At 44.7% G+C, this 13,874-nt stretch overlaps 1 protein-coding gene across 1 annotated transcript in view; it reads right to left on the bottom strand.

Annotated features, from left to right (window-relative positions):
• The window catches only part of SIM2 (SIM bHLH transcription factor 2), a 39,588-nt gene extending 31,572 nt beyond the window's left edge, over positions 1-8,016 (bottom strand). The window contains exon 1 of the mRNA XM_070751777.1: positions 7,802-8,016. Within this exon, the coding sequence (XP_070607878.1) occupies positions 7,802-7,976 (175 nt within the window). The 5' untranslated portion in view covers positions 7,977-8,016. The remainder of the gene's footprint in view (positions 1-7,801) is intronic.
• Between the last annotated feature and the right edge of the window lie 5,858 nt (positions 8,017-13,874).

The following is a 13,874-nucleotide window of genomic DNA, read 5'->3' as shown; positions in this document are numbered from 1 at the left end:
GGCGGCATACAAATCTAATAAAATGAATTAAATTGAATTGAATTGAGTTGAGTATAAATTCTCCATGTGTGCATCTATATTCATGTGTATATATGTAGCATCTATATGTTTGTGTGTAAGAGAGGAAGGGGGGACAGTGAAGGAGAGGAAAAGCCCACTGAATCTAATTGGCTTACTCTATCCCCCCTAAACACATTAAACTTACTCTTTGTTTATCATTGATACATTAAGCTGCTACTTTGGAAGCTAAGAGAGATTCCTAAAGAAGGTTTCCTATTTCTCCAGATTCTTTCCTCCATTAGGTAGCAGAATTATAGGGCGTGCAAGTGTGTTCCATGTCATTCATTAAGCAGCTTGCCTCGTTTGGTTTAATAATTAGGAAGGGGGTTATTTTAAAAGTTCATTTTCAGTGCTCCACCGAGTCACAATTTAACTGCAATGTCAACAACCTTCAGGGATGAAGAAGTTGGGTTCTAGAATGTTTTCTTTCTCCCTTTTTTTCTGGTTGTTTAGTGGTGGAAAAATAAGATTATCAGCCAAGGAGAACAAGAGAAATCAAGGAGGGAGAGGAAGGGCAGGGAAGAGGGGGAGAGTCCCAGTAATAAAGGATACATATGAAAACTACTGTAACAGATGTTACTTTGCAGCCTAGATCTGTGCTGATCACTGCTTCCTTCCTGCACTCATTCAGAACTCTCAAAAGTCACCACAAAACTGTAGAAGTCCAAGAATCCAGGAGAGAAGAAGGTCAAGCTAACACAGTGTTTCCCAACCTTGGCAACTTGAAGATATTTGGACTTCAACTCCCAGAATTCCCCAGCCAGCATTTGCTGGCTGGGGAATTCTGGGAGTTGAAGTCCAGATATCTTCAAGTTGCCAAGGTTGGGAAACACTGAGATAACAGACTTAGCCTTGATATTACACCCCCAAAAGGATTAGTTCTTTCAAATAGAAGAGAGCCTTCTTTGGTTTTCATCAGAGGTGACCAACAGGCCACTAGAATCCTCCAGCTAGATTGCCTGCTAAATTTTGGTGTCAGATTGTTGCCAACACAGGAACTGTTTGTCCTGTAGATCTGATCTGCAAATGGGTACAACTGAAAAGTTAGGATTTATACCATTTGTATTGTAGAGCTAAGCTCACAAAACCTTTTGCTGATAAAGGTTGCTTTGGAAGAAAAACCCACGGGATGGTTTTCTTTGTGGTTTTGTCTAGGGCAACCACCTGTTTCACCACAGATCATATTTCCAGAAGGAAAGGCTGAGTTTGACTGACCAGGAGAAACCCAAGCAGTTTTTCCAAGCAGCAAAACAGAATAGGAATTATGACAGATAACAAAGAGAAAACTCCAGCCTTGTGAAAACACAGAGAGGAAAGAGGGAAAAGTCCACAGCCCTCCACTAAGAAACTCTGGTGCAATCTGCCCCACTTCTTCTGCCTTTTAAAATTTAAATAATGTATTTCTTGCTTAAGAGTGGCAAAACCAGCTTTATTGAGTTAGCAGCTGCTCATTTCCTGATTTTACCAGGTTGCTGTTGTTGTTGTTGTTGTTGTTGCATCTCCTAGTGGGACAATTAAGAGGAAGTAAATCCTGGACTACCTAGTGAACCAACAGATCCTTATTTTTCTGTACAGTATTTTGAGTTGTCTGTGTAGTCAGAGATACTTGGGGGAGTTACTGGAAAATGTACTTACGGTATTTGTGTTTATTTTGTTTGAATGGATGTATAAACTGTAAGTGTAATAGGAAACTTAAAGCAAAGAGTGCTGTGGAAAGCTACCCTTCAAGTTAAAGTGCCTGCAAATCACCCCAATTACTAATGTCTACAGTCATCAAAGTTTTTTTCCTCCTTCTGATGTTGAAAAGGAAATGCACAAGAGTTTACACACACAGCTACACATCATGATTTATGTTTTCACGATTTTAATATGTTCCTGCTCTTTAAAAAATAAACACACACACACACACACACACATTCACCTGCAAAGACGATTTTTTAAAAAATGGGGGTGGGGGGAATCTGTGCATTTCAAAATTCAGCTAGAGAGTTCGGTGGGAATTGATTTCTATGGCAAAACCCTTTCCTTCTTTCACATTAAGCTGCTAAAATCAGACAATTAGCAACAGTGGAATCAGCTGATCTCAAATCAGATCTGAAACATTTCATTTGGAAGGTTGACCTTCAGGAGAGGTTGTGTGTTAATTCGCCACAAGAAAAGCTGAGCCTTCCCTCAGAGCAGAGGTCCCCAAACCTGACAACTTTAAGACTTGTGGACTTCAACTCCCAGAATTCTCCAGAAGCTGGCTGGAGAATTCTGGGAGTTGAAGTCCACAAGTCTTAAAGTTGCCAAGTCTGAAGATCTCTGCTGCCCAGAGTGTGATGTGAACTGAGGGCAAGTAGCATGATTTGTGGTAAAATCCTGGACCATTCAAAATTAATCCTGTCTGGTACAATGGTGTGAGATCCTTTCAGCCACGGTGCTGATACCGGTATATGCTAAATAGCAATAAGGGCTGGCTTTCTTTCAGCACCACGGTGCCTGGTTCATGTTATAAAATGTTCCAGACCAGCATTTGGAGAATGCTGGTTGTTAGCTGTGTGTGTGTGTGGGGGGTGTGTGTGTGAAGTCCACAGATCTTAAAGTGGCGGAGGTTGAGAAATGCTGCTTTAAATGACTAATGAAAATGGCCCCAAGATTTTAGCACTGTCCACTTCCGCAAAGTCTTACTCGGAAATCCACCTCGAGCTCTCCCACTCCCATGTAAAGACAGTGGGAATTGTTTCCCACTCCAGATAGGAACTGAGACCTGCTTTTATTTAACCAACTGGTCAATATTAAGCAGTATTTTCCCTCCCCCCCCCTTTTTTCTTAGGAAAGGTGTCACAGATGACAAAGCGGAACCTGGCTCGAATAGAATAGAATAGAATGGAATGGAATGGAATGGAATGGAGTGGATAGAGTAGGGTAGGATAGAGTAGAGTAGAATCGAATCGAATCGAATTGAATTGAATTCTTTATTGGCCAAGTGTGATTGGAGACACAAGGAATTTATCTTGGTGCATATGCTTATAGCACTGGTTGCTCCAGTTCTCTAGCTTAAAGAATCCTGAAGCATATTTTAAGAAGGCAAAAAAAAAAAAAAGCTCAGATGATTTGAGTCATTTAGGCTACTACATTCGTAGGTCCTTTTGCCTGGCAATAAGACTCTTTTATTTTCCAATGCAGTTTACGTCTGGGAAGAAAGATTGGGGCTTGTATTTACTCCACTTTTTTAAGATTGGAAGAAGAGGGGCTTCTTATTACAGAATTGCTAAGCTCCCTCAACGAACATTCAGTTGAGAGTAAATGCCATTCAACTCAATGGGTTTCGCAATGAAACAAGATTAAGATTGTTTCCCCACCCTTGTACTCTGAATGGATTGCATTTGTACTGTGCATTGTAACAAAACAAGAATTGGCTGAGTTTTATAGTCACAGGGTTGCCCATCAATTCATCTGGACACAGGAACACAGAGGGAGAGAGGGGGGGGGAGGAAGGGAGAGAGAGACTTGTACAATGGAAAGTAAAACATGCTAGTATCCATATTTTTTTGAATTAAGAGGGTTTAGTTATAACCTCTTCCACTTTGGAGTTTCGTGGAGAGCGCTTAGTTTGATGCGTCGGTTTAAGATATTGGGTTAAAAACTGGGAGGGTTCAGTATCTAGTCCCAGTTTAGGTACAAAGCCATCTGAGCGACCTGCGTCGTTATAGTTAAGAACTATAGCTGTCCCTTCCTCTAAAGCATCTTTAAAAGATCCCTTTTCCACAACGAGGCAAATAAAGCATTTTAGAGAATTGCGGAACAAGGCGACCCAGATAAACCCAGCCATTTCCTGCAAACTCAAACCACTTGCTGTAGTGGTGTGAGTAACCAGTCTCCTGACCTTGGTGGACTGCGGGGTGGTATCTCGCAGGGGGAGGGGAAAGGAGAAGGGAGTGGAGAGGAACTGTGGTTCTCTAGCAAGTAGAGAAAGCTAAAATATAGATTTGTTAAGAATCATGTGGTACAACACCACTCATTAAGTGTTGTACCACATGATTCTTGACAAATCTACATTTTCTTTTGTGTACACTGAGAACATATGCACCAAGACAAATTCCTTGTGTGTCAAATCACACTTGGTCAATAAAGAATTCTATTCTATTCTATTCTATTCTAAAGCTGCTGAAGAAGAGAGAAAGCTCTAACCCGTTTCCGAGTGGGAAGATAAAGGCCCAACTCTTAAGCAAGAGGAAAGCAAACTAATGAACTGGGTACCGGTTTGTGGAGGTTGCTTTAAGGATAGATCCGGAGCCCTGACGCAGGTGGTGGTGGTGGTGGGGGAAATACCACTCATTTCTGCCCACCAAAGCCGCCAAGTCCCCCGCTTTGGTTCGCCGATCCAGCGCAAAGAGCGGGTGAAAGCAGCTGCCTAGAAAAACGACCCTTGCTTCCATGGGAAAACCCCAGGACGGAGTTTAGATGTAGTACGGGGAGAGTTGTCCTACTTTCAAATACATGTACAGTATCTTTATGTTCAACAATAATATCCCGCTTGTGATTGACAGTGTCGCCGGCCATTTCTATCCCAATATATCAGCAATGAAGATATTTTATATATGTATACTGTATATTAGTATATATATATATATATCTACTGTTCAAAAATAAATAAATAAAGTGAACACTAAAACAACACATCCTAGATCTGAATGAATGAAATATTCTCATTGAATATTGAGATGTAATATATACATCTCATTGAATATTTCATTTGCAAAACTATTCCATTTGCACAACAGCATGTGATATTGAATGTCAATCAGTGTTGTTTCTTAAGTGGACAGTTTGATTTCACAGAAGTTTGATTTACTTGTAGTTATATTGTGTTGTTTAAGTGTTCCCTTTATTTTTTGAGCAATGTATATTCATTTATATCTTCATTTATATCTTCAGCCGTTGGTCCGAGTTTTAGCAAATCCAAGTTCCTTTGCCCGCTATGCACGGGAGCGCACCAATAATTGTGCGTTCGTTTAAAAGTTAGCTCTTATTTAAAGTCTTCCCGTTTGTAAATTTTTTGGAGAATGAGGAAACGATCATTAAATAAATGGAGGGGTTCTTCTGCTTGCTTTTCTCCCCACTAGATTTTTCACATTGGCCCTCGGATTATCTACATACAAATTCCACGCATACAATTTTAAAAGCAAATTTCAGTAAATAGAATTCAATCCAGTCGCCCCCCCCCCCCATCATTAAATTTGACGTTTCTATTCCAAATATCTTTGGATCTAGACTACGCAGGCGCTTTGGTTTCAAGGAAAAGTAATCAAATAATTTCTGCGGGCCTTTAAGATCCTCGGTATTTTTACTTAGCAGCAAATGTGCCACCCTTTATATTTGCCTGTTCTATGCTCGCTATGCTACACGGTTTGCAGGGAGCAGTCTTATTCTCCTGCAATCCAAAATAAATTTTATATTCAATCCTATGTCCCAGTAAAACTCCGAAGAATCGGGCTTGTTCCTTTGTCTGCTTCCTTTGCCTGTTCGGCTCCCTGAGTCCTAGAAAAGGGAAGCTTAATAAAAGAGGTTTGCATTTCGAGGGTTTCATGCAATGCTATTAAGACAGAACTTACGGTACACTAGCAAAAGATTAGGTAGGTAAATCATATTTTAAAATATGTCAGGAACATTTATAAGCATGGGTCTCGGTTATTTGGGGAATTTTCTTTTCTTTTTTTCTCTCTCCTTGTCCCCCCCCCCCCCCTTGACCTGGTACACAATTTCTACTTTGCGGGGGAAGGGAAGTGAACAGATCTATCGCAAGGATTAGCCTTTCTTTCCTCAAACACTTTACACACTTCGGGGTGGGGGTGTTCTTCTCCACCAGGCCAAGTCTATTTATTATTATTATTATTATTATTATTATTATTATTATTATTATTATTATTATTATTATTATTATTATTATTATTATTATTAATAATAATGTTCTTCTTCTTCTTCTTCTTCTTCTTCTTATTATTATTATTATTATTAAATTAGACTTGTATTAATCCTTTACTGCCTCTTTTCCCTTCTTTTCCTTCATGGGAAGGCACAGGACGTACACTGCACATTCCAAGGGAGATCTTATGTTGCGTCTGGTTAAGTTCTGTCTACTTCAAAGGACGTTACTGATTCTAACCTTCCATAACACCTACACAAGGGGCAACTAAGAGTAGTCTCGGCAGGTGGACTTTCACAACCTTCTCCGTATCTGTATCTTTTTCCAAAAAAAGATCCCGCGGTTCCTATTACCCTGCCTTAAAGGCGCTTTGTGGTCTTGAAGCCTTAAGGAAATAACTCTACAGGATTGCTCTGATTTTGAAATGACCACACTATGGAAATGTGAAATGCATCAATAAATCAAGGTATCCATAGGTAGCCGCTGCTGGCTACCTTCTTCCCTATAGAAGAAATGATAGCTTACCTTTGCCGTCGGTTAAAGGCAATATTAACCTGCCTTTATCCGCCTCTGAATCTCTTTCCCCCAAAAATAACTTGGATGCTGCTATCCTTGCGGCCCACTAAAGGTCAAAGATACTGCGAGGAAGCAACGGCAAACCAGAACTTTCTTGTCTCAACTTACGAGTTTGGAGACCTAACCCAAAGTAGGATTTTTTTGCCCCTTCCCCTCCATCCAGTTCATCAGATGCATTAATGCCTTTTCCATTTTCAAGCATGACTCGCTTTCTAGAGCCCATTCCCCTTTTTTTTCTGTTCCATTCTTTGAAATTGGCAGGAAGCGTGTTTTTTTTTATGATCTGTGTCGATTTCAGACCAACCTTAATAAAACCACCATATTGTGTAAAATTTCCTCTAGAATCGGTGAACGGTCTAAATATACAGCCTCCCTTTTTTAAAAAAAAAAAAAGTTGATAAGATCAGCTTTTTTGTGTGTTTGTTTTTTAGGGTCACAACGTATTGTATATCGTTTGACTCTATTTACTGTTACTGCTTATTTTATATTGTCTGATAGTTACTGTGATTATTGTAAAGCAGCCCCAGAGTCCAATTGGAGTCGGGCGGCATGTAAATCCCATAAATAAATAGATAGTTAGATAGTTAGATAGAAAGACAGACAGACGGACCGACGGACAGGCAGACAGGCAGACAGAGTAGATAGATAGATAGATAGATAGACAGACAGACAGACTGACAGACAGACAGACAGACAGAAAGAAAGAAAGAAAGAAAGAAAGAAAGAAAGAAAGAAAGAAAGAAAGAAAGAAAACAAACCCTAATCCTGATTTAGACCATACACACACCTACCAAGCGAAGCCGCACTTCAATAACCCTGCTTCCCTTTGACAGTCTTTTGACCCGGTCGGACTGTCGACAAGGGTCCGTCGATCTTCCTAACTGTTAAGGGGCTGAATTCTGAAACCTTTCGATCGGGGCCGGACAAAGCGGAGCAGAGAGAGTCCCGAGTTATGAGCCCGAAAAGGGACCACCTGGAGATGATGGGAGCGCCTGATTAAACCCGATCCTCTCAAGTGGGAGGGTGGGGGCCAATTCCCTGCCAGCACATGTGGGCTGCTAAGGTGGGACGGTGACGCATGCTCGCCACCGTGGCTCTGAGTGCTAGCGGAGTCCAGCTCAATGATGCTACTGCACCTGGGCAGGTGCAGTAGTATCATTGAGCTGGACTCCGCTAGCACTCAGAGCCACGGGGGGTCGCACCCGTCCCCGTCCCATCTTAGCAGCCATCTGTGCCCGGAGGGTCCCCCTGACTTACCTTCCGGGAAGACCGCCCTCATCTTCAGGTAGCTGGTGGTGAGGCGGATGACGGACGCCTTGTCCAGCTGGGAGGTGATGGCCGACGGCAGAGGCAGCAGCTTGGCTAGCTCGTAGAATTCGCCGTTCTCCTTCTCCCGCCGCGTCTTGGCGGCGTTCTTGGATTTCTCCTTCATGGGGGCGACGACAGCCGGGGCCTCGCTGGCATAATAGAGCCCCGAGCGGAGGCGAGACCGGAGGTGGGCGGCAGGTACAAGGACTTTGACTCGGGTCCGCGGAGAGCCAGCCTACCAGCCAATCGGCCAGCGAGCAATGGAGGGAGGGATGGAGGGCAGGTCCGGTTCCAGCGACTTAGCTTTTGCGGGTCTCCTAACCACGGAGCAACAGTTCTGGATTTGGCAGGCCGTGCAGTGGGACGCCTCCGTCTCTCTCCCTCTGTCTTTCTCCCTGCCCACTCTTGGCTGTCACCGGGGATAAGGGACTCGGGGAGACGCCCTGGTCCACTTCAGATCTGAATCCGGAACCAGAGATCCGGAGCCCCGACGCAGAGAGAGGGGGGTGGGAGAGAATACTATTCACTTCTGCCCATTCAGAGCTCGCCGTCTCCCGCTTTGGTTCGCCGATGCAGCGCAAAGAGTAGCTGAAAGCAGCTGCCTAGGAAAACGCAAGCGGAGAGTGCTTAGTTTGATGCATTGGTTAAGGCATCGGGTTAAAAAACTGGGAGACCTCCACGGGATTTAATCCCAGTTTAGTTACAAAGCCAGCTGAGCGATCTTCGGCCTAGTGAAAAACTGCAGCAGTCCCCTCTTTGCCCTGACCCACTTCAGATCTGAATCCGGAACCAGAGATCTGAATATCATTCAGCTCTGCCCATTCAAAGCCGCCAAGTCTCCCACTTTGGTTCGCCGATGCAACGCAAAGAGTGGCTGAAAGCAGCTGCCTAGAAAAAAACGCAAGCGGAGACCGCTTAGTTTGATGCCTTGGTTAAAGCAGGGGGTCCCAACCTTTTTTTGGCCAGGCCCCACCTAAGCATCTCTCAAATCCTGACGCCTCCTCCCATCCCCGTGACCTATAGTTCTGACTACCCAAAAAGTGAACTACTCACATGGAGGAAACCTAAAAGGCCATTAAGTTGGTTTAAACAAGGTTTCATTTGCCCCATTAAAAATCAAATCCCCATCCACAACCAGGGGTTTAAAGCATCGGGTTAAAAACTGGGAGACCGCTGTATCTAGTCCCAATTTCCAGCTGAGCGACCTTGGGCCGTTGTTGTAGTGAACAACTGTAGCAGTCCCTTCCTCGCCCTGGCTCACTTCAGATCTGAATCCGGAACCAGATCTGAAATCAAACTGGGGGAGGAGGGGAAAAAAATCCAAGCGCAGAAGCTCCAATCCCAGCCACTCCGCCTCTCTCGCCCCCCCCCCCCCCCGCCTCAAACAGAGGAGCTCCTCCGAGTCGACAACTTGGCCAGCTGGCTGTGCGCTCCGTCTGTCCCCTCCCTGCGCAAAAGCGGCGCCTTGCCGGGTTTATGTGGGACCTTCTTTCCGGGCCGGACCGATTGACGCGCCCCAGCCGCTTCCGAGAAACTGTCGAGGGTTTCCGAAGGCCGGGGCTCTCTCTCTCCGCTCCCACAGGGGGTGGGGATGGCGAGCGTTCGGTCCACTTGCAGGATCCGAGGCGACTCCGGGACCTAGCGAGGAGCGCTTTCCACTCGGGCGCCCAAACTCAAGGGAGGGGGAGGATTCGCAGCAGACAAATCCGCTTTCTCCCCCCTCACCCACCTCGCTGGATTCGGTCTCCGGTTGCCGGCCTGGCGGTCAAAGGCCCGGCTGGAGCGATTTCCCCGCCAGAACAGCTCCTCCTCCGCTGGCTGACTTGGCTGGCCAAGACGCTCCCAAGTGGCGGGCTCTTCGGCTCTTCGCCTTCCCCCGCGGCAGGTTGGAAGGGAGGGGAGGGCAACGCGCCTCGCGTGACTTGAGTCTCCGCCAAAGACAGCAGCCGTCGTAGCAGGAGCCCCGCCGCTGCCTTCCCCCGGTGGCCGAAGAATCCAAGCCGGAGAAGGGGAAGGGTTGGGAGGAGAGGGAGAGAGAAGGGAGGGGCTCCTGGGTCCTTCTCAGTTAGAGGGGTGTGTGTGTATGTGTGTGTTTTCTGCCACAGCTTCCCCGAGAGCCAAACTGGCACTTTCTAAGACAGCCCTGAGACGCGACACCATCCCCTGTCCCAGCTTTCTGGTCACCCTTTTTTCATTTCAAGCGCCTTTCATTAAGTGTTGTACCACATGATGCTTGACAAATGTATCTTTTTCTTTTATGTGCTGAGAGCAGATGCACCAAGACAAATTCCTTGTGTGTGCAATCACACTTGGCCAATAAAAAAAAATCTATTCTATTCTATTCTATTCCCCCGCGAAGGGCTCTATTAGCTTCACGCGCTGTTCTTGGCGAGGGCCTGAACTTGGGTTGGGAAGGAATTTTGCTGAGAGGCGGCTGGGAGCCTGGTGAAGTCAAGCACCTCGCCTTGGGTTTCCAGGGAAGGCGAGGTTTGGACCCCAGAAGAGCTCCTATCATGGGGGCAGGGGCCTGCATGCCTTGCCTCCTAAGTTACTTCTCAAGGAGAGAAGTAACTTAGAACTAAGGAGAAAGTTCCTGACAGTTAAAACAATGAATCAGTGGAACAGCTTGCCTCCAGAAGTTGTGAATGCTCCAACACTGGAAGTTTTTAAGATGATGTCGGATAACCATTTGTCTTATGTGGTGTAGGGTTTCCTGCCTAAGCAGAGGGTTGGACTAGAGCAGTGTTTCCCAACCTTGGCCACTTGAAGATATTTGGACTTCAACTCCCAGAATTCTACTGGTGTGTGTGCAATGGGGTAGCAAAAATGGAGCCCCACCCCAGAGCACCCAATTTGCACTGAAAGATGTTGAAAGAGAATGCATAAGCCACGCCCACAGTGTGGTAGTAAAAAGTTTGGTAGCCCTTCACTGCTCCAGACGCATTATAGGGCAAAAGGCCCACTTGGTAAGCAGTGTTCCCTCTAATTTTTTTTGGGGGTGGGCGGAAAAGTATAGTGTCTGAGCGGCAGTCCCTTCGGGACTGGGTGGCACAGAAATAATAAATAAATAAATAAACAAACAAACAAATAAAAAACCCACCCTGTTTTGCCTCAGAGAATTTCAAAATAAAATACTGTACTGTGTGTCTATAACAGTGAGCTCATAATAGGGCAACTCTATCAATATCAAAATGCCACTTAAATAGTTGAGCTAGTTTCAAACTAGATTTTGATTTTCTTTCTCTCTTCCTTACTCCCATTCTTTTTCTTCCTCTTTTCCTTCCTCTCTTTTTTCTATCTGTTTCTCTCTCTTCCTCTCTCTCTCCTTCCCTCTCACTCTTTCCCTCTCGGCTTCTGGGCAGGTTTGGAAAACTCTGAGTTGATGATGATTTTTAAGTGAGCGATTGCTCACTGCTCAGCTTAGAGGGAACTATGTTGGTAAGAAAAGGTGGGTGAGCTCAGAAGCCTTTTCGGCCCCAGGCAGGCTGCGAGACAGTTAGCAGAAGGCAGGACTCAAGTAAACATCCCCTTTCTTCTAGAATTCCACACCACCACAAAAATAAAAATAAGCCTTGGCTTCTTGGGGAGTAGGGATCCCATCCAATATGTAAGCAATTTAGTGGGATTCCTCTAGTGTTAAGTAAATAATAATAATGATGATGATGAGGACGACAACAACAACAACAACAACAACAACAACAACAATAATAATAATAATAATAATAATAATTTATTAGATTTGTATGCCGCCCCTCTCTGAAGACTGTGCTTGAAAAATGTGCCTGAAGTCTCCCACCTCCACAAAACAACAACAACAACAACAACAACAACAACAACAACAGAGTTGGAAGGGACCTTGGAAGTCTTCTAGTCCAACCCTCTGCTTAGGCAGGAAACCCTACACTACATCAGACAGATGGTTATCGGACATCAGCTTAAAAACTTCCAGTGTTGGAGCATTCGCAACTTCTGGAGAAAATCTGTTCCACATAATTGTTCTAATTGTCAGGAATTTTCTCCTTAGTTCTAAGTTGCTTCTCTCCTTGTTTAGTTTCCACCCATTGCTTCTTATTCTACCTTCAGGTGCTTTGGAGAATAGGTTGACTCCCTCTTCCTTGTGGCAACCCCTAACCTATTCACTGCTATCATGACCTATTTAGTGTCTCCCCTCACCTGTCTCCCCGTTGGTCCAGCCGCGGTGAGGGCGGAGAATGATGAACCTATTGCATTTGAATATGACCACCTCCTCCTAAGTCCCCAACCAACATTTGAGACGGGACCCTGCCCCTCCCCAAGGGCTAAAGCAGGGGATTCCAAAGAGGGGTTCCAAGGTGATGGGAAGGAGAAGAGGGGCCTTTTCCAGGAGTCATGGGGGGTTCTGCTGCCAAGAGCTTGAATATGGCAAAGCGCCTCCGACTGAGTCTGAGCCAATGGCATTTAGACTTCTATACCGCTTCATAGTGCTTTTACAGCCCCCCGCTAAGCGGTTTACAGAATCAGCCTATTGTCCCCAACAATCTGAGTGCTCATTTTATCCACCTCGGAAGGACGGAAGGCTGAGTCAACCTTGAGCCGGTGGTGAGATTGGAACTGCTCAACTACATCTAGCAGTTGGCTGAAGTAGCCTGCAGTGCTGCACTCTAACCACGGCACTCACCACCCCACCAGCCGGAGATGGTATTCCGTCTCTCCCTATCCCCCCCAGCTCCGGAGAAGAGGTAGGCCAACAGAAAAGCCACCTTTCGCCTTTACATTGCGCAGGAGATGGGCCGGGGCCCGAATGTGGTGCTGCGATCTGGACCTCGACATTAAAGAGGTGAAGAGGAAACTTGGAACAATACCATAGGCAACCAGACTTGAAATTCTAGGCTTAGAAAAGTTGGAGCTTCGTGGCCTTAAATACGACCTATGGCCTTAAATATGACCTATGAGTAGCCCAGAAAATCACCTGCTATAAGATCCTTCCTGTCAACATCTATCTATCTATCTATCTATCTATCTATCTATCTATCTATCTATCTATCTATCTATCTATCTATCTATCTATCTATCTATCCATCCATCCATCCATCCACCCACCCACCCACCCACCCACCCACCCACCCACCCATCTATCTATCTATCTATCTATCTATCTATCTATCTATCTACTTATTTACTAATTTACTTACTTATTTATTTATTTATTTATTTATTTATTTATTTATTTATTTATTTATTCTATTTCTAGGCCGCCTTTCTTCTGGGACTCAGCTTCAACCACAGCAATACACGAGCACATAACAGATACAAACTCAGAGTAAACAGCTCCAAACTCAACTGTGGAAAATAGGACTTCAGCAATCGAGTTGTTAATGCCTGGAACTCACTACCGGACTCTGTTGTTTCATCACCAATCGCCCGAAACTTTATCCTTAGACTATCCGCTGTTGACCTCACCCGATTCTTAAGAGATCAGTAAGGAGCACGCATAAGTACACCAGCCTGCCTACGGTCCCTATCCTAAATTTCTCTCTTATTAGTATTCATCTCATGTATATAGACAGCATTATATCTATGTATGTTACCAATATGTACTTGACAAAATACTTTTTTAAAAAAATGTAGCCCACTCGTATACCTGGGGAGAGAAAGACAAGCTGGAAGAGGGAAGGGCTGTTAATCCTCCTCCGTCCTTAGCTAAACAGATTTCCTTCCGCCCGGGTCCTTCGTTGGTTCCTCCAGCTCAGCATAGAAGGGTTTGGGCCGTTTCCCAGCTCAGAGCAGCTGAGGGGGGGGAATCAGTTCTCCCAGATGCCGGGAAAGGACTGAGCGATCCCACCAAGTTATTTGCCCGTTCAGAAGTTTAGCTGCATTTTATTTGGAATAAAATTGAATTGCTTGGTGGTAGACCCAGGAGACAAAACTAGGATAAGGATTAAAAATACATGTACCTAAAGTCAAGATTTAAATATACTGCTCAATGAATAAATAAATAAATAAATAAATAAATAAATAAATAAATAAATAAATAAATGGAACA

This window comes from Erythrolamprus reginae, chromosome 4, assembly GCF_031021105.1.
Source record: "Erythrolamprus reginae isolate rEryReg1 chromosome 4, rEryReg1.hap1, whole genome shotgun sequence".
NCBI lineage: Eukaryota > Metazoa > Chordata > Lepidosauria > Squamata > Dipsadidae > Erythrolamprus > Erythrolamprus reginae.
The sequence above is the reverse complement of the archived record's forward strand: the minus strand, read 5'-3'. Positions and strand labels throughout refer to the sequence as shown.